Below are 21474 nucleotides of genomic sequence, written 5' to 3'. Positions count from 1 at the left end.
TTTCCTACTACATCAAGGACAGGATGTAGTAGGAAATCAAGGATTCCTACTACCAGGACATCCAGAATATAGAACAGTCCAGAACATCCAAAACTTAAGGATTCAGATACAATAGACTGTAGATTTGACCTAACACACACTGCTTTTCCTAGGGTCTAGTTAAATTGCTGCATTGTAGCTACAATTTTTTGAGAGGCCTCAATGGCTGCAATATGGAAAAGTTACAACTAAAAATACTTGAAGCACAACAATGAGGATGTCATGAGTAACCTTTTGCTTTGGATGGCCATGACAAATGAGTTTTGTACTACTTCTTTTTCTCAAATCCCACTTAACTTCCAAAAAAGTCACTTATGGAGGATGCCTCTGTGCCTGCCCTCCTACACCTTTCCCACTACTGTGGGATCCAAATGAGGTCAGGGATTGTGACTGCCACTTATTCTCAGCAGTCTTCCCCACCCAAGCTGCACCCTTAAGGATTGGCAATCCAGCCAAATGCTCTCTCCAGCCCAGCACTGCCAGTGCTCCTATTGCTGGTTTGCACCTTCACACCAGAATATCACCAGCTGATTTCCACTGAAATGAAAGAGGGCAACCAAGAACCTCCTGGAGTCAAGTGTAAGTCTTAACTGCACTAAAAAAGGGCATTAGTTAGTTAATACTAACAGGACACGAGAAGAAAACAACACAGAAAGCACTACCCCAGTTATCATTCTTCCCACTGGAAGATAAATCCAGTAAAATATGTTGCACATACCTCATTGCAATTTGCACTTTGGCTGTTCCAGCTGCTTCTGCATCATCACTGTCAAACACCATCACTTCTGACACACACGATCTGAAAGGAATCAACAACTATTAAGGATTTGATTTGCTTCTTATTGAAGTGTTTGCATTTAGGTGATACAAGATCTTTCCCTTCCATTCAGTGGTTTGGTATATGGATTTTGTAAAATTAGCAGCTAAAAGAAAGCCCATTTAAGAAGTAAGTGCAATCAGCCTTAGAGGTATGTATTACAGTGCTTATCAGCAGAAAGTCATATGTCTTCCCTCTTCACTGCCAAAAGAAAAAAAAGCCACACAAAAGACTGCAAAAAGAAGGCAGTGGGGGATTTTTAAAGGGTTCCCTTGACTGGTTTTTAGCAAAAACGGCTGACTGCCCAGCAAGAGAAATGTGACTTAACAACTGCAATCCTGTCCTGCATCATGACAGCAAAAATTTTCAACTTTTATTAGATTTAAGTAATTCCTTTGTTTCTTTAAGAAATCAAGCTTTCTTAAGCACATTAAAAGTGACAGAGTACACTGAGTGGCCTTGCTGGAAACAGCTATTCTGCATCATTTCCCTCCCAATGTATTCCTCCTCCCAAGTTTTATGCACTGAAAGTCCCCAAAACTACACTCATTGTCTAATTGCCTCAAGAGGCTATGCTGTAGCACATGAAAACAGGATTAGCATTCTTCTCTTCTAAGTGTTTTCCATATTACTGCTTAGCACTCTCTTGCATTTCATTACATTTCAGCTGCAGAGGGTGGCTCATCCCACCCTCACCACTTGGACAGGCACCAAAATGACACTGTAGGCACCAGAGGGGCTGGCAAGCTGATAGCCCAAACAACACTAGCATCAGACACATGAGTGTGCATGGGATGCCTTCTGTGACTGCCCCACTCCCCTCTCCACAGAGCTCCCTACCCCACAGAAGGGACACAGAGCCCTGGGACACCCAACTGTCTGCTTGAGCCCAGGAGCTCAATTTACTGAAGCACTGCACTCCCTTGTCAAAGTGAATTGTCCTGTAAACATAAAAATTAATAATTTATCTATAGAACTAATGAAGATAACTAATGAAAAGGGGGACTCTGAGATGAGTGATATTTCACTTCTACAGTTATGTTTCACAACTAACGACCCTATAATTCACCTGAATAAAAGGTGAATAGAATTCACTATAAAATTCAACCTGCTAATAAAAGCAGTAGGAAAACGCACATGAGATGCAGGTACCAATAAGATCAGTGCCTTCCAATGAACATTTTGACAAAGCTCCCAAGACAACACAGAAAGCCAGCAACTGCAGTGACTCTCAGCTGTGCCAGTAGTGGGCGAAGTCTTATGGGCACCACATCCTGCTCTTGCTCCATGCACTTGGGAACTGCACCACTGCACATGCACATCCATCAGGCAGTTCAAGGTGCTTCCTTAAACCTCCCAAAGTCCCCTCAGGCTGGCTGAGGGCTGTCACTGACTGAGAGGAGGGGAGCTTTCCACCTACCACATGGCTCCACTTCCCCCTGCCAAGGCAGCACCCACAGCTGACCAGCACCTTCACAAACAGGCCAGCTGCTCAAACAGCTCTCTGTGAGCTTCCTTTCAGCTGCTTCTTTTATGGGAAGCATAGGTCATTTTGATAATCAAATTCAACCTACTCATAGTTTTTTTCAGAAATATTAAGATGCCTGAGATGGAGAACTTTAGCTACTGAATTACAAACAAAGGTCATAACAAAGGTCATGACCAAAAGTTTTTGGCAAAGCTGAACCACTGGCTCGTCCTGGAGAGAGATCTGATGTTTACCTTTGCACAGATGCCTCGTACACCCCGCTGTCTCCAGCAACAGATTCATCAGACACTGCAGCTGACACACCTGCCACCTTCAGTGCTGTCCCTCCAGCTGGGTTTATACCTATCAGGAAAGCACAGAGGAAAACCAAAAGCAGGTGTTAATGAAAACAAACTGTCTGGATAAGCAGCAGCTTTTTCTTCTTATCCTCCCGTTGAACTGCATTTTTTCCCCAGACAGATATTGTTAAGCAATAGCACATGTCTGAAGACACAGGAGACACAGGTAGGACAGGCTGAGCTCAAGGGTGGCCTTCAAGTGAGGGAATGTGCCAAACTGCCCTGAAGAACAAAAACTCCTGGGAAAACAGGAGGAATACACTGTGTGGTGGATTGAGAGAGGGTTTCATTGCACAATGAGAGCCCTTTTATTCCCTGGGCCCTGCAGCAGTGTGAGGGCTGAGATTACACACAGGTGTGTTACAGCTGCTTGCCCTGGCACCTCTCTGGGCATGGGTCCTTGCAGGAGATGCCAGGAGAGGCTTCCAAAACCCTGGAAAGGCAGGGAGGTTCCCATGAGATGATGCGCAACATTCAGAAGCAGCAGGATTCTAAATTCTAGTGAACTTATAAATAAGAACCAATAAACCAGCTCCTACTGCAAGGCGCCCTTAGGCAGGCAGCAATCACTCTGCTGCCAGCCATCCAGAGAGCAGTGACTGGGCAGCACTGCTGACCAGGCTCTGGCAAGGTGCACATCATGTGGAGCTGCATATCCTGCCTGGAGAGCTCATACCAAGAGGGGAACAGCAAAAAAACCACCACCTAAATCCAAAATGTTTGTGTACACAGGACAGAGGGCAGGTCCAGAAAGACCAGGTTAGCTAGCTGAACATGGAGAGAAAGATCTATAGGATTCAAAAGAGCAGTCACATGCAGGAATACAGGAAAAAGGAGACAGGGAAGAGAAACCAAAGAAGGTGAAGCAAGTTTTGCACAGAAGTGTTATCTCATATAAATTTCTTGTGCTTCAAAACAAGGAAAGATTCTCCCTGGAAACCTGCAAATTCTGCATCTTTCAACATTTCAGTGAAGAGGAGCTGCAGCCAAGAGTCTGGAGAACTCCATCTGCCAACGTGGCTAACAAGTGCTGGGCCATACTCAGCTCTTGGCTCTCATCCTCAGGGATGTGGGAGACCTGCTCCAAGAGTGAGGAGGTGCCATGTGTCACCTGGGACAGCTGGAACCGCACAGCAGCAGACTGTACACTCCTCTCCAACAGGCTTTTGTTTTTCAGAAGTGGTCCTTCTTTCCCACAGATTTAGACAAGCACATGCCCCCAAGCCAATATATGGTTTCCAATGCATATTTGCTTTATTACAAAGCAAGTTTGGGTTCTGGTTGGTTTTCTGGGGTTTGAGTTTGTTTTTTCAGATTTTTTTGGTGTTGTTTTCTTCACAGTCTCACAAAGCCACTTAAAGAATTAAATCCAGCTTTGAATAAACTGGTGGAAAAGTGTGCAAGGCTTATGGAATACCATAAGGACTTGTAAGGACATAAGGACTTGTAAGGCAACAGTAGAGGGTGCTACAGTTAACACCAGACCTTTGAGACACCACATGTGCCATTTTGGGCAAATTTATCCACAGATTTTTTGACAATAAAAATGGCATTTCTCATCTTGGTACTCCTATGGAGCCACTGGACAGAAATAGAATGTCCAGACCTTTACCCCACTGGCCAATCCACATGAATAGAAGTTAGCACCTGTAACACAGATATCAGTCATTAACTGAAACCAATGGATCCATTTAGCACTGGCATTCCCAGTTTAATCCATCCTCCCTCCTGCCACGTGCCAGGGCCAGGCTCCTGCAGTGCTGTGGATCATAGGCTGTGCTAGAGGTACATAGGCAGGGTCAAAACTTCTTTCCTCAATCCTCCTTCATACCTCCTAGTCCATATTTTTAATAGGAAAATAACTTCTTCTCCCCTGGCTGGCTTCCTAAATCTGATTCTTTGAGTTTTACACACCAGTGTTGCTCTGGGAATCCCTTTACATGGGACTTGCTCCCTGGGAAAGGCACTGCAGGCTGGCCTCCACACACCAAAGCTCTCTTTCTCCCTCAGTTCCCAATGCCATGGAGTCATTCCAACACAGAAAGCCTCATTCTTGACCACCCAGCACCTCAGGGCCAAGGGGGTGAATACAGAGAGTGCACAACAGTGAAGTGAGCTCTGTACAGCAGGGTGCTACAGTGTAAAGCTGAATAAAGATGAATGGTTCCCTGACAACAATTCCAGCTAACTCTTTCCTTACTGGTTTTGCAAAAGACTTGGAAAGCTCAGCCTTTTCATGCAGCTAATTAACAAAAGATTTGGACTTTCAGCTTTTAGCTTTAAGTCCCTGAAAAGATATCACACTAATAAGAAAGTTTAAGGAAGAGTTCAGAACTGACCCAACTCTCCTCCATTTTTCCAAGCAGCTGGATAACACTACCTGTGGTGTTTCATGGTTTTTTTCACTCACATCAAGAATTTGTAAGTTTGCTCTTCTCTTCCTGCCATTTGCCCTTCCATGGGCCTTGAAGAGCCATGTCATGCACTGTCCTCACATCCAGACCATTAAATCAGAGGATGCTGGACTCTGCCAGACTCCAGGTTGTGCTATTAAGTTTCCCTAAATCACTCAGCTGTTCTTCGGGTGAGAAAGGAACCTTATTTCAGTTTCAAAGCTAGAGGAGGTTCTGCTCTAGCAGAGGGCAGCAGCAAAGCCCTCAGATATAGGTTCAGCTCTGCTTCCAGGACACAGGAGATTTGCCCAGGACTGACCACCCCAGAGCCAGCCCCTGCATTTTGGGGGTTACACTGAGCCCCCACCCCCAAAATGCCTCAGGAGTAGAATCTCATCTTGTTATTGCCCTGAAATAAACTACTTATGGTGATTATTTTGTCTGCTGACTGGCTAACAGCAGTAATCACTTAATCTGCTTAACACCTGAGCTTTCACTTTAACAGCCTTGGCAAATCTTGAAGAGCTAAAAAGGTTAAAACTAATCAGCATCCAGTTCTAATAAGAATAATTAGTGTTTCCTACTCAAATGCATAATACCTTTTGCTTGTAGGAAAATGGTGGCTCAAAGGGGAAGACTTGCACTTGTGTTTTTTATTGTGTTTTAAATAGTGTCAGCCTTCTTAATGCAGAAGGTGGTGATAACATGGTACTAGTTCCCTTTGTTCACACAGGCTGTTCAATAATCCCACGAAAAGCAGAAACAAACTGTACTGCTGCTTCACAGGACTGTAGCTTGCAAGTTTATATTGTCTTTAAAGCTCTTCCTCACTGCAGCTACAAATCCAGTCCTTTCACTCATTGGATTGAACCCAACTTCAGTCACAAGGGCTTCAGACAGGCCCCAGCACTGTGCCCTGGCTGTGCCAGCTGCTCTCCATCCACTTCAACCCATCCATTCCAAAAAAGGATGAAGCCTTCTCACCCACCAACAAGCCATATGTATATATGAGAACATCCACTATCTCTAATTGTCTTATTTTATCATGCTTACAATCTAAACACGTTTTTGTTGCTAAGAGACCAAAACAGCAGAATTCGAGCACAGCCTTGACATGTCTGCTCAGCTGAAATTAATAAATTCATTGCCACTGATTTACTGGGAACCAGAGCAGGATCTTATGCATACTGAGGTGGTGGGGAAAGATTATTATTATTATAATTTGTTAACTATTAAGCTAAATGGCTTTTCCAGCCCTCCTCAAAAGCTTGGTCAAAAACTTTGCATCAATGTGGTAATGTGTGTCTCCCAGACCCAAAACAATACATGACATTCTGAACAGTTTAGTGCCAAATCAACCAGGAATCCCACTATGACCATCTATATTTGCACAAGAAATCCCTGTGATTTGTGTACACACATTTGTGTACAATAAAAACACACCTAAATCAGTCTCCTGCAAGACTCATTAGATCAGTATTTTTGTGTACAAATTAAAATACCAACCCTCCCTCCCAAACAAGACAGAACACAGAGCTGAAAACATTTTTCAACATAAAGATAACAAGATGACAGCTTCTGAAACACTTGCTTCTCAATGCTTTATGAACTACATTAAATATAAATGCATGCAGTGCATGCAAATCTTTTCTTACCATACCTTGACCTAGATGTTTATCTCCTGCTCGAGGCTCTTCCAGTCTACAGCTGCCACTCCCAGTGTTTAGGGTGAGTTCTGACAGATTTGCACTTATCTCTGCATCATCAAAATCCATATGGCTTGAAAAGGCATCACCAGTTAGGAGTGGGTCTATCACCAGTGGAGAGCAAGGTGGGGATGGAGAAGAGAGAGATGACCTTGGGGACAGTGATGTCATGGATTTGGGAGTACCAGACAAGGACCTCAGAGCCTGCATGCGACTCGTGGTATCTGCTTTCTGAGTTTTTGCTACTTCATTCTCATGAATAGTGGTAATACAGCCTGATGGCCTAAACCCAGTGGCTCCTTCTAGGAGTAAGTCAAGCTTGTTTTGATATTCCGAGTCCAACTGCTCCAACTGCTCCAGGTGCTCGTAGTAGAGATCAGTGAAACTGGCTGAGGTGGAGGAATCCTGGCTGGAGGTGGCAAGAGATCCTCTGCTAGATGCAAGAGAACCAGGACTGCTGCTCGAGGAGAGGGAAAGCATGCTGGTGGAGAGACTGAAGGAAACAAGTCAGAAAATCATGACACTGTATCTTCTGATTCCTCATGGAAACACTGCAATGTCACCACATCTCTAAGCCCACAGGGTGCTGCTTTGTTAGCTCAGGCCACACGCATTAGTCCCCAGAGCAACCCAGAACCACAGTCTACACAGCAGGAACAGTGGGTCACTGCTCAGTGAAACAGTATCCATCACACACATTTTTCTACTCACCATATCAGACTCCTGAGAGTCCTTGTTTAGCCAAAACAACTCTAATCAACAGTTTCAAACCAATTAAAATTAGTGCCATCCCCCTCCTCCCACACCTCTCTGGAAAGTGTCTATGGCTCCTGTTAATCTCCAAAGCAAACTGCAAAAACCAGCAAGGCCCATGCAAGAAGATGAAGTTATTGCAATGAACTGTCTGACCATATGGAAATTTCCTTCCGTTTGCCTCAATCTTGGACCTGCAGCCAAAAGGCAATATCACAGCTGCCTGGAACTGGCCCTCAGAGATCACAACAGCCAGCAGCTCCCAGAAAGCTGGCAGGATTTATCCATGTGAAAGACTGCTACATGGAATCCAGGGCCAAGAGAGCAAGGGAAAAAGCTGGGGCTGGGCTGTGAAATCAATTCACATGCCTTATTTATCCCTAGAGCTCTAGGTTCAGAACATAACTGACAACAAAATTAATTTTAAGCAGGTGCTGAATAGAAGTCTGTTCAGATGAGAAAGTCCAGACACCACAGCACAGTTTTCTCCTCAGGAGACCCAGCAAGTATTCCAGTAGTGACTACAACATGTACCATCTCTAGAAATTCCATTTAAACCAAGACTCCTGCTCTGCATATTGAAGACCTTGGTCATTATTGACCCTCACTTTGAATAGGGATTAGCTGTTGAAAAAATTCTGAATATGTGTAAGTGCCTTAAGTTGCCTCACTGAAAAACAGTGAGATATTAATAAGCCTAATAATCTCTTATTTATTATTTATAGGGTAAAAGCTGGAAGCTACATTTGTATAATTATGTCCATGACCTTATGAGAAAAAGGCAAGTATGCTGTATTTAGTATAATTTTGGCAGAAAATGCCTTCTGACAGATGTGCACTGCAGCACATTTGCTCAAAAAAGCTTCTGATAGATGTTTTTGCATATTGGCAGTATATACACATCTGTTGAAGCCTAATGAATTTACAGCTTTTCAGTGTACTTTACTATGAAAAGGGAGGGATTTTAAATTAATCTTTTCCCTGTCAAAAAATTTGGCTCAATTTCCTTTTGTACATGCCCTTGAATGCCAGACATTTTGTATTATGGGGTTAATAACAAACACTTATTCTTATGAAGGAGCATGCCAAGAACACTGGGCACACGGTTAGGAAGAAATTAGTTTCACATGCTTCTTGGTCACCTCAAAAGATCCCTAATCAGCTAGGTGAAATGAAAATATGATGCATTTTCACTGCATAAAAGCCTCACAGATAGCTATTCTCCATGCTGGCTTATTTACATGTCAGTCTTGCACTATGATTTCTTTCCAGTCTTTTCGGTGCCATCTTCACAAAATGAAACAGAATCCAAGTGGAGCAGAAGCTACAAACAGAGTAAATTCAGTACACACTGGTAGGAAAAAACCTCAACCAAACAAAAACCCCACCAAACTTCCTTGCTGTCAGAATGATAAAAATGTACTTTTAGCAAAATGATTTGGCCTTAGTGCCTGCAGTCATTCTTTAGTCTGGAAGTAACAATCCTGTGTTCTTCCAAAACTACAGCCTGAACTAGAAGCCCTTCTTTACACCATATGAACCACAACAGATTCAGGGATATCTCTATATATTGTGCACATTGCAAGCCACAGCACACTTGGAATTAGAGAAATATGATCATTCATCCATTAACGTGTAGTTGCATTAGTAAGATTCACTCCACTTGCTGTCTGTTAAGCTGTCTTTGGCATACTTTATTAATGTAATACTTCAGTAATTCAAACTTCAGTGAATAAATCTCAGCTCTCCCTGGTCACCTGAATATTACTGAAATAAAAGGTACTGTGCAAACTCCTGCTGTGAGGCAGAGGCACCACCAGGAGGTTGCTCAGCCCGTTGAAGAGCGCCCATCTAAACTGACCTATGATCCCAAGCTTTCTCCTTCCCCTGACTACACAGGGCCTGAGGTCACTCTGGGACTGAAAGGCCTTTCAGCCCTCAGCTGGGAGCTGGAACTGTTAGCAGAGAAAGGCAGTGGCACCATGTGCAGCAAAAGCAACCCCAGCTGCTGGAAAGGGTCACCTACCTCTTCAGCTGGGTGTGCAACATGGCCACCAACCGTGTGGTTTCCTCCAGCTCTCGGACCAGCTGATTTCTTTTGCTGTTCAACTTCAATCTAAGTGAAGATCAAAGAAGGAGATGAGCTAAAGCAGCATTTACTATTTTAAATAAGGAGTAAAGGAAAAATCTACTTTTTTGCTGTGAAATCCTACAAAAGTTGATAGGAACACCCAGGACAGAATTTGGTCAAGATGTGTAAGTGTTTACTAACTCCAGAAACTTTTAAAATGCAGAACTCAGTCCTGAAAACATTCACAACAAGACAAAATAATTAAGCTGGTACCATAGAAGTTAATGTTTTTAGGATCAGGCTTCAAAAGAGCTGGGCAGATTTTATTCACTATACACTATTGCATTCCTATAGTTCCTGTGCTAATAAAAGTATAAATGCCTTCACTTCCTTCCACTAAAGTCTATGGATGATTAAGGGTTACTTGATTTAGTTATTAACCATCTCATTACTGTTTTACGTTATTGGCTTTAGCAGCATCTCAGTTTTATTTCCCACCTGAACTGGTTTGAGACAAACACCTGTGCACATGGCTGCTCACACCCTAACTGAACAGGCCTGTGGACACAAAATCCTTCCCCATACATGTGTTATGTCTTTGGCACTCTAGAATGTGATCATATTCCCAAAACTCCAAAATGAAGGGTTCACCTTATGGCAAGACCAGAACCATTTGTCAAACCACAGATACTTCAGGCAGGTAAAAGTCTCACAGCCGAGACATTTACATTTTTTCCAGCATGAAAAGCCAATGTAGAAAATTTGCCACGTAGAAAAAAAGAAAATATGGAGCAAAGAGAGAGTGAATGCAGTGTGTCTGTTTCATATATGTTCAAGAGACTGCAGCTACCAGAAACACTGCTGAACCACCCTCATTAATGCATCCAGACTGTGAAACACCTGTGGGCAATGCCTAATGCAGTATTCATCCTCACTGTACATTCCCATGAGATCTCCCCCTGCAACACAGGTAAAATTAGGGAAGAAACTAGGCATTTTTTTCAGCTAGTTTAGATTCACAGGATATTCCCTGCAAGCCCCACAGCCCTGTCAAATACCAGATCCTACAGGAATCACATACAAGGATGCTCAGAACAAACAGCAAATTTAAGAAATTTAAAATTCCATCTGCTGACATTTACCAAGGCCCAGACTGCACAGCAAGTGTAGAAGCTGCTGTGAGGTGCTGGCTGCATACAGAAATGTTACACTACACTAACACTACACTGGGCTATTTTGAGCATTCTTTACATTCCCATAAAGGATCCATTGTAGGAACAGCAACCTTTCCCCAGTAGCACAGTACGCCTTGCAGATGGGTTGCTTGGGAGATGAGTTCAGAAGCTCTCAATGTCCTGGGAATGTGAGGGCACTGCTGTGGGCAGTCAGCCAGGGCATGCTGGTGCTTGCTCCCAGTTACCTCTTGTCCAAAAAGGCCCTGCCCTATGCCCACTAACCCACCTCTCAGTGAGAGCTTTGCTCTGAGTGTCTCTAGCAGCCTGAAGGTCTTCCTCCAGGCGCCTCCTCTCTGTCTCCAGTCTCTCCACCTCTCCTCGAGTCCATTTTCTGGGGCTAATAAATCGCATTTCTTTCAAGAGCTCCTCCTTCTCGTTAATCAGTATCAGACGATCCCGCTCCGAGTCCAGCACGCCAGGCCAGGCCTCGCTGTCCAGCTTAGCCAGTTGGATTTTCAAGTTTGCTATTCTGCAGGGGGAAAAAAAAAATGCAGTTATTCCCTGAGGAGTGCCTGATCTCCTGCTCCAGACATGCAGCGGTGCACCATGACCAACCACATCTTCCAGAGCCCCGAGGAAGGCTCTCAGCTCCAGGACAAGCACCCACCCTCATGTCCCCCTTACCAGAATAGTGCCAGGTGCTGGCATGTGGACACGCAGAATGGGATTTTAACTCAGGTTTGTTCACAATGGAAAATGAACTTTCTGGCTAATATGTAGTGTCCACAAGTCAGGCAACGACACAACAAAAATTCTGTATGTCAGAAAAGGTGATCAGATATACTGTAGGTGTTTCATATGCATTACAGGTGTGACCTCAAGAGTAGTTTGTGTGGAGGGTATGATGTGATAATTACCTACTCTTTAGTCACTTTTATGGAAATAACTGTGTTCTCCCCATGTATGATTCAGATAAAGATCAGTGGTTAGTCAAAAGCTTAGAAACTCTTTTTTGTCTTTGCAATGAGGAAGTGAATCATATCTCCATGCTGCTACTGCAAGAATCCACCTGTAGATTCAACAGTAAGCACTCTGGACACACTAAGGAGCTACTACTACTTCTGGTGCAACCTGCACCTGAGGATGTCAGGAGCTGGAGAGGCAATGTGATCCTACCAAAATCCAAAGCTGCTTATCTGCATCAGAATCAAAGCCTATTTTCACTAGAGGTATCATTCCAGATTTCAGGTGAAAGCCGGTATCACCAGTCCTTCAGCAGCACACCACATCAGCTCAGGGAGGAAGATAATGACTAAAAACAACAGCAATACAGATGTAGAATTTAGCAAGAGCTTTGATTGACAAAGGAGGGGAGCACAGCTTGTGGCAGGTAAGGAGGCTGCTCAGTCCAAATATCTGCCTGTTCCAAATTTCCCAAGTATCTGACCTGCTCTGTTAGGTCCACAAACGATCAGCTTTGCAATGCAACATACAGAGAGAAGCAGAAAACCAGCAGCAGGCCAGGATACAGAACCAAGGGCAGTAATGTCGGTCTTCCCAAAGGAAGCTGCCTCCTTTGTACTCACTAACCTGCAGCTCTTCAAGACCTGACAAGCTGATCATAGTAGTTTGATGAGAAACAATAGTACAGATAAACCTGAATTAGAATTACTAAGAACCTGTGTTTCTGAACTCACACAATCCAAAAAGTCAAGTGGGAAGCAGGGAATGGGAAGGACAGAATGGGCTGGGATGAAAAAAACTTGAAAAACTTAGAAGGTAACCAAGGAGAAAAAAGTATTTTGCAAGATATTTGCAAAAAAAAAAATTCACCTGAACATCAGAGAGGCAAGGCATATGTGCTCCTCTGTGTGATGATCTCAGGTTAATCCCTCACTTGGGTTTAGCAAATACATAAGAAATGGAATTGACATGTAAAATGAATGTCCAATACACTTCTCTCTTTGAAAAGGGCTTTGTGATCTGGTGACAGACTTACTGGACTTAAATCAGGCACAGCAAATAGTTGCAGGCACTAATGTGGATTCATCTCTCTAGAATTTGCTTTATGCTGCAGAAGTGCAGAGGATGGTGCGTGCTTGCTCCAGCAAACTAGCACACAGGCAGGCACAGAGCCAATTCAGTGCCCACCAGCAAAATCAAAGTGTGTGGAGTAAGCAGTAAGATCTGGGCAGAAGCAGCTACAAGGCTCCTGAGTGGCCTTGGAGAATAAAGCTTTGTCTTCCAAGCTCCAGAGCCCAAGAGAGCCTGTGAAGGATTAGGCTCACAGACACTGACCTGCCTCCACCACCACAGGAGACAGACATGAGATCACCCTTCTGAAGAGAAGCATCACTTTCTGTAAACCCATTTCCCACAGCAGGTTGCTTACTTTAATAAAGTTCCATAATTGACAGATATTCAGCTCAACTATTTTTAGGTCGTCTTAAGAGCTGTTTTGTTTTTGAGTGCCTGATTAAGTGCAATACTGTGCTCCAGCAAAGAATTAAGTGGCATTAATTCATAATCCAAGAATTCCTCAGTGCATTTTGAAGGGATATGAGTCTAAGAGGATTGGCTGGCATAAATCTGATCACTTTTGGCATACATTTGCATGCATATGGCTTTTCCACTGGAATTTGTTCTCTATGCATTTCCGAGTCTAAAAGTTTTGTTAAACTAACCTCCAGTTTTACCTTTGGTAGATGATCATTATTTTCCCCCTTCTCAGTTAAAATGAGGTTTATTATTCTATTTTTCCAATGAAACAGCACCATCACAAAAGAAACATGTTGCAGAAGGTCTGCACTTGGCTGAACACTCCAGCCCTTCAGCATTCACTGCCTGAGTCTGAACTGCATCAGTGCTGAGCCAGGCTGGGCTTGCAATGCTGGCCTCAGGTCACACCACCTTTCTGAATGGCCACCACACTGAACAAATACACAACAGGAAGCTCAAATTTTATTTAATTGTTCTCTTTCTATCTAGAAAAGGCGGTGAGATGACTTATTCATTGTCATAACACAGCCCTTTTTTGTTAATTAGGGAAAGTTAGTACTGTCTATTATTATACAACACAGGCATAGCACATAACATTTTCAGTGTCCCCATAGATTGTTCAGAGCACATGCATCTCCACAGGAGCATAAGATGTGTATCTACAACCAGTAATTAACAATCCTGTATCAGATAAGCTTCTGTTCTTGAGAAAAAAAAAACACAAGCTAAGTGGGAGGTGTGGTTTAAAAACTGACCAGTCAAATACCCAACATCATTGTAATGTTGCTTAATGTGACATTAAAGTATTTCATTTTAGGAGATTAAAAAAACATACTTCTAAAATCCCTGACTTACCACCAGACACACAGAAGCCAAGCTGAAAGTTTAACTGCTGAAGAAATTAGAACAGTGCAGGGTGCAAATGCTACACAACTGAGTTACTGCTACGTGTCTGAAGTTGTACAACATAATTTAATCGCATCTCTGATTACATTTATGCTGCAGCAGCTATCTCCTTGCTGAGATGTAGCAATGACAACCTTTTTGACATGATGCCATTCTCAGTTTTGAATATGATCAAGCCAAAGGTTTGTCACTGTAGCTGCCCTGTGTCTTTTTTTTGGGTTTTATGTTATCTGCTCTAGGGGTCTGTTGTCTTCCTGAGCTGTGACAGGAAAGGAGCTAGTGGTGGGGAAGGGAACTGGGTCCTGGCAGTTCTGGTGTGGTGAAGTTCAGTCAGATATTCACCCACATCTGAGCTTTCAGTCTGGTCCACAGCAATGGTGCAAACAGTGTCTGCCAGAGCTTGCTTTCTAAAGCACCAGCCCCTTACAGATCTAGTAATTCTAAACTAATTAATATGAGGACCAACTTGATTTCAAACCTTAAGTTTTAGCTTTCCAGACACCACAGAGCTAATAAAACACATGTATTTCCATCACTTGGCTCCTTCACAGTTCGTGCGTGGGCAAAGTACTTAGTCTTCTATTGTGTTTTTGGAACATGTTAATGCTGCTGTGGGGACAGGAAACACTTCAAACACCACAAGGAAAAATTTTCACAGGAACAGAAGGTTCCTTGTGAGTCACTATATCCATAGTATTGTTCCAGCTTTAAACCAGTTGAGGTATTTGTTTCTGCAGCTCCTACTAAATACTGTGCCAGAACCATGGTACTTTGATAGCTGGAGATCTTTCCATTTCAGCCTCAACTATTCATGTCCATTTAGAGCCATCTTTCCTCATGAAAATGTTTGTTAAACTTTGAGAAAAACCTATAGATAACCTAAGACAAACATGGGGTATGAGCAGCAAGTATTCGTTAACTGCAAGGTGTGTTTTATGTCCCTCATCACCACTTCAAATGAACCCCTGTGCTGTCTTTATAAAGTTCTCTCTCTTTATAAAGAGTATATTGAAAGAGCAGGCTTGTCACTATTCACTTGCCCCTCCTTGGAAAAGATACAGGACAAAGGAAGAGTATTCCTCTTCAATCTGAATGTGTAAAGTCAGTGTGAATTAAACTGAAGCCTTCAGCAAAGCTTAAAAGGCAATTTTAACATGCCAAATTAACCACTGCATCTGAAGGAATGGTATTTTTAATGTTGCTTTTAAAAGTCACTGAATCATTTAAATGTCAAGGTGGTTTGGCAAACCTTGGACTGGCAAAATAAACAGTTCTGATAAAATTGCTCCACCTACAAAAAGTAATATAAATTTGTGTCAGAAGCAGTTGGGCACGCAGTTCTTGACAACTGCCACAGACACAGATCAAATTTTATGCCACTGAGAAGCATGGCCTACTGGCCACTCCAGTACACCAAAATGAGAGCATTGTGAGTAACCTCAGCCTTAAGGCTCTTATTTATAACCAGAGGCTGGACAAAAAGCTTTCTCTTTGAATATATCCCACACACAGATTGTACCATGCATCTGAACTTTGTTATTCTGGAGTTGCAAAGTCCCTGTAGAGCAGTTAAAAGTGAAGAAAGTCACTACCAGCAATGGTTACATCACTGAACAAAGACTAGGCCAGCCAAAGTCTAAGTAATAATTCTTCGTGGTTTTTCATTTAACTATGCAGTTGTGTTAGCTATTATCTATTAAAAAGTAAATCCTGGAAAGCTTTTGCTTAAATTGGCCTGTTAAGTAGATAGAATTTTTTAAAATCTATTCTTCATTCATTTGAGATCAGAGGGCAAAGGTGAAAACTTACATTCTTATAGATAAGCTCTGGAATTGCAGCATTGACCATATTTTGATGTAAGGTGTTAACACAACATACATTTCTCCTTATCACACTTAGGCATGCAAGCATTCATTCATTTCAAACAAGGTAAGGAGATGCCTTGCAGTTCAGTCTCCTTATTAGGAATGGGGAAGCACTGGCAACAGGTAGCAGAACCACTTATGTCCCCATAGGTGTGGCCAGACTGAATTCTTTATGCATTAGTCATGCCTTAGTAATTTTTAGGATGGTTATTTATTTCTTGAAAGATAACACTGACCCAAAAAGCCTATTGTCTCACTGGCTCAAAAATGACTACATTTACTCAGCAGCAAGGCTGGGTTTCAGTCCAGTGGCACCTCTTCTAGTGAAACTTATCCTCAGAATGAGCTGTGTGACAACCAAAGAGGGCAATGGGCCAAAGAATTACCTTCTCTTTGCCTCTTCATACTGCAGCCGCAGTCGCACCTTCTCGGCCAGCTGGTTACTGCTGCTGCCCATAAACTGAGACAAAAACACCACATCAGCAACTTAGCAACCACTCCTCCTTTGATATTCCCCTGACACTGTTACAAGTGACTTGATCTTTTTTCCTAGTTAAACCAACCACAACACAGGAACATGCTGCACTTAAATACATTTTTCATTATTTCTTCAAATACTTAAACCCCAACAAGATTCAAATGCCCTTTCTGGCTAGAAAGAAGAGAAAATCCACCACATCTGTCTTTGGCTTCCATTTCTATGAACACACAAATACTTTTGCAATCCTTCTTCTCAAATGCTCTTTGCATCCTTAAGTGCTGCACTGCAGTTTGGTTTGGATGACTTCTTGCTTTGGCTGTAAAGTCTTAAAGACAAAGTACATCCCACCATGCCCAAATCTGCAGATCTGTACTAACATATGTGGCCCTGACTGCAAGTGGCTGCACACCTTTAAGTAAAGGCTCACAGAAGAGGCTCTGTGCTGTCCTGTGAGAAATAAGATGTACCCCCAGCACTGATCTAGTCCTCACCAAGGCTGGGACCAACCTGACACTTCTGGTCTCCTTGAACGTGGGGGACTAAAAGTTTATGAGCACTACAACTTTGGTGGCATCAAACCAGCTGCACATAAGCTGGGTGTCACTTGCAACCCAGTAAAGCCAAACACTCTTAGGGGAAGAGTCCTCATTGGAGCTTAGCCCAGTGCTGCTCAATGTTTCTTGTCTTGTAACTTATTGCTATAAAGAGCTAAAGGAGTGTTTGTATCAAAGAAGCTACACCTACTGGCAAAATCAAACTTCCTTCCCTTTTATTCCTACCTGGGTTGCACTCATAGAGACAGTGTGGGGAAACATCAGGTTGCCCTCAGTGATACATTAACACTGCACACAGAAACAGAGTCACACTGCAGTTCAAACCAGAAGTTATGATTTCACAGAAACTTGTCCATGCTTGGAAACTCATGGTGAGGTAGCTCTAGACACAGTTCAGAGGAATGTCTCCATGTGCACAAGGCTTCTCACACATTACTCACATTTCCTGAAACATCTGTCTGGGAGCTGACATCCAGGTACTGCCGGGGTAGCAGAGGGCTGGAGCTTTCCACAGACATGCTGCTGGCCCACAGGTCTGACTGGGATCCTCTGTCATTCACAAAGCTGTCTTTTAACCTGGCTAAGCTCTAAAACCACACAAAAAAATCATGAGGTGAGCTCACTTCTGCATAAAGTACTTCAGCAGCTACAAAACGTCAGCCTAACCCCATGACTCAGATCTGGCCATGTCTGCTGTGCCCACTCAGACCCTGCAAATTCAGTCAGGCATGGCTGGACTGTATTTCATACTTCTCATTTCCAGCATCTGAACAACTGCAGAGGCTGTGGTCCAACTCAAAACTAGTTTCATAAAAAACTCAATTACGTATCTGAAATACAAAATACTTAAATTACTTCTCAGAAATTCAATCTTCTAGCAATGGTGACACAAAATACTGTAAAGTCATCTTGTTTCAATACCTGAATGAGGTCTTGTTTTTCCTTCTCCCCTGATGTGATGGCCTTCTTGAGAGCTTTCATTTCACTTAAAATGGCTTGTGCCTCATCAAGTTTGTAGCCACCTTGAGTGTCAGACATTTTCATGTCAATTCTGTACAGAAATTCAAAAAACACTTAATAACATCCAGTTAATTGAATCATTCTAGATGCATGTGTCTTGACATGGATTTTTAACAAAAACACACTCCAAAGTACAACAAGGACAACAGAAGGAACAAAAGACCCTACTCCCCATTGCCTAAGTTACTCCACTCAGCAGTACAATAAGCTTCAGAGCTCTGATTTCAGCAATATCATCATCTCTTTGATTCCTTAGGGAGGACAAAGGTGCATACAAACCCCCAAAACAGTGTGCTAGGGCAGACTGCTGCTAGTTGCCTTGTTCCTAACCTGGAGAGGATCAGCTTAGCCCTCTTTGAGAATTACCTTATTTTCAGTCATGATTTCAAAAACCAGGCACAGACTCACATGCACAGACTCACATGCACAGATGTATTTGTTTGCACAATCTAATTACAAGCCACTTCATTCTTCCCTTTCCTCAAAGGAATTCTGTCAGGGTTAACCCTTATAATAAATATTTATCTGAAAGATGCCAGATGTCTAGTCACACAAAGGCAAGTACCTGAAACTTTTCCTCCCCTTCCACTCCCCCTCAGTGCCCTAAATCAATGGCTCTTATGATTAAGACAACAGGCTGCAGTGTCATCCATATTGAGCAATACTGAGTAAAACAGAATATCAGTTTACTGACGAGATCCTGGTTCAAAACCTTTTTGCCATGAAGTCAGTTCTAATGTGGTCAATCCCATACAGGCACTGATTTGAGAGAACTCCCCCTTGGCTGTGTACTGCTTTCAGCCTAAAGATATCATCAGCAGCATCTTGCAGCTTATGTTATTTAGGCAGCTATTTATAAATGTAGCGGGGGATGCGTTGCAAGCCAGAGATGCTCTGAAAAAAAAGATCTTGAGAACACACTTACTTCTTCAGGGTTTGAAATCCATGCTCTTTGTACTGGAGCTCTTGCTTCATGTGAGCTACTTCTCTCTTGAGTTTATTAACCTGCAACAAGGTGTCACATTTTTAGAATGCTATTTTATATGAGTATTTAGGTACAGTGCTACCCACTCAATTCAAAACTTATTCAGTGTAGACAGTATACTCTAAATAAAGTTTCCAGGCAATCAGCTCATCTCAAGAGCAGGAAACAGCCCTGACTGCTTCCTCATCAAGACTTTATCACTGGCCAGGGCTTTATCCAGTAGCTGCTATCACACTCTTAACAAGGGGCTCAAGGGAAGTTCCAGCCATGTAAGTGGAAAAATTGAGAAAAATTCAAAAAAGAAAGCAATGAAACACATGTCAACTTTGCTCAAAAATGTTTAAAACCTTCCCAGTCATTAAAAAAACTGCTAAGCATCAGGACAGGAGTTACCCTGCAGCATCTGAAGCCACCCTCCAAGCTCCCCAGCAAAAAGACCCCACTGCACGAGTAACACAGCAGGATGATAATCCATATTGTAAATGCACTGACCCTACAGCTTGTTTTATACTCCTCCACAGAGGCCACACTGACCTACTTTACTTTAGTCCTTTCTTCCTCCCAAACTGAGCTTTGCATGAGAGCACACCCTCCCCTGCTGACAGCCTGCACTAAGCCCTGCACAAACAGCTGCCAGTCCCTGGGGAGGACCCCAGCTCTCCAGCACTGCAGGAGCCAGCACGCAGCTCCACATCCCACAGCCATCCTGCACTGCCAGCTGCCAAGCCAGGCTAGTCTAAGGGGAAAAAAAAAACAACCAACAACTGTTTTAAATTCCTAAGGCTGCAACGTTAGAAAATTGTGACAAACGACCCCTAAATGGCAACATTAGCTCTCCCAACTGCTTTGGCATCTCCTTTCAGTAGTTGCCATGAGATCTGGAAATACCTGAACATTACTCATTGCAAGCAAAGGTCCATTTGTACTACTCACCCTGGATTTTGTAGTAGCAATCTCTGCTTTGAGGATCTCGGGGTCATACTTGGAACTTGACGAGGAGCCAGAAAGCACTGGAACAAACACAGAGCCAGTTTAGCAGCTCTGCCTTCACCCTACACTTTCACCAGCCCACCACAGACCGAGATCTCCCATCACTCCTGCACACCCACACCTCCACACATTGCTGGTGTAGGTCTGTTACCCAATTTCCACATCTCACTGCCCAAAGACAGGGCAAGGAACAGTGCAGTGAAGTACTCCACAAAAAGTATCGACTGAAGGGGCCAAAGCATGTCCTGCATCTCCAAAGTCTGGATTTGTTCCAGGTTAACACACCTAACTCAGACTCCCAAACATGTTCACACCATTCAGTGGTGTGGCTTCCTGCATTTCCAAAGGCATTTAACAGAACTGAAGGGACAGGCATTGCATGAAGGTTTACTTAATTATTTTTTTCAGACTTCCTTATTGAGCAAACAAGCCACTGAACGTTTAGAAACAAAGAAAAGCAAAGAATGAGAAGAAACTGAAAAATGTGATGCAAGCCTTTTCACAGCCTTGAGGACATGACCAACCATACAATGTGTACACCAGATTAAATCAATGTCCCATTAAGAGAAGAACTCTCTTCTCAGCAGCAGTTAAACCCTTCTGCCTCAGAAGGTACAGAAGCTCCCCAATGTGCAATGTTGTTAGAGGTAGCTGTAGGCAAGGGAGATATTCTGATCCTTGCAGCCATCAGTTTATGCCCTATAAAACATGGGAAAGCATTTCTAGTTATTTCTGTTTGGTTGTATTTTTCAAGACAGATCCCATCTCGCCCATGTAACTCATTGTAACTCATGTTCTTAGTGCATTGCTCTGGGTAGAGCAGTCCTAAGAAAAGAGCAAACCCAGTTCTTTAGAGATGAGGGACAGCACCCTTGTCAAACAAGAATCCTTCAGCTGACAGAAAACTACTTAAAAAATTTGAACACCAGGCACAGGATTAGCCAGTGGAATTCTCCACCATCACACTTAACTCACAAGAGTGAAACGGGGGGAGGTTCTTGGCTGGCAAGAATACAAAAAAATCTGCAATACCGAGGATTATTAAAAAAATTCTGGAATACATGCATGAAATAAATCCTGTTCTGGACATTTTCCTGCTCCTAACTAGTACCAGTAAGGAGGAAATACAGCATTCTATGAAGATTTCTGCACCAAATCTTGAAGCAACATTGGTATTGATGTGTTATGACACAGAACATGGAGCACAAACTGCTGTTCTTCATACACAGAGAAGCAATCCACCAGTGGTGACTTGGAACATGGCGTAAAATACAGACCCTCAGCTCCACTAGACCATCACTCAACTACTTGGGATATAAACTACAAAAGGGCCTGGGAATACTATCCAGGATGGACCTTCTTGCTGTGTTTCTATTCTTTAAACAGGGGAATA

At 42.9% G+C, this 21474-nt stretch overlaps 1 protein-coding gene across 1 annotated transcript in view; it reads right to left on the bottom strand.

Annotated features, from left to right (window-relative positions):
- WWC1 (WW and C2 domain containing 1) overlaps positions 1-21474 on the bottom strand; it is a 66476-nt gene that overhangs the window by 9071 nt on the left and 35931 nt on the right. The window contains exons 4-13 of the mRNA XM_041488038.1: positions 20025-20101; positions 19032-19111; positions 18008-18137; positions 17527-17673; positions 16438-16511; positions 11068-11310; positions 9562-9651; positions 6737-7275; positions 2579-2687; positions 758-838 (exon numbers count right to left, since the gene is read on the bottom strand). Of these exons, the coding sequence (XP_041343972.1) occupies positions 758-838; positions 2579-2687; positions 6737-7275; positions 9562-9651; positions 11068-11310; positions 16438-16511; positions 17527-17673; positions 18008-18137; positions 19032-19111; positions 20025-20101 (1570 nt within the window). The remainder of the gene's footprint in view (positions 1-757; positions 839-2578; positions 2688-6736; positions 7276-9561; positions 9652-11067; positions 11311-16437; positions 16512-17526; positions 17674-18007; positions 18138-19031; positions 19112-20024; positions 20102-21474) is intronic.

The sequence above is a fragment of the Pyrgilauda ruficollis genome, unplaced genomic scaffold, assembly GCF_017590135.1.
Source record: "Pyrgilauda ruficollis isolate IOZ18807 unplaced genomic scaffold, ASM1759013v1 scaffold86, whole genome shotgun sequence".
Classification (NCBI taxonomy): domain Eukaryota; kingdom Metazoa; phylum Chordata; class Aves; order Passeriformes; family Passeridae; genus Pyrgilauda; species Pyrgilauda ruficollis.
This window is presented reverse-complemented; position numbering and strand designations above follow the sequence as displayed.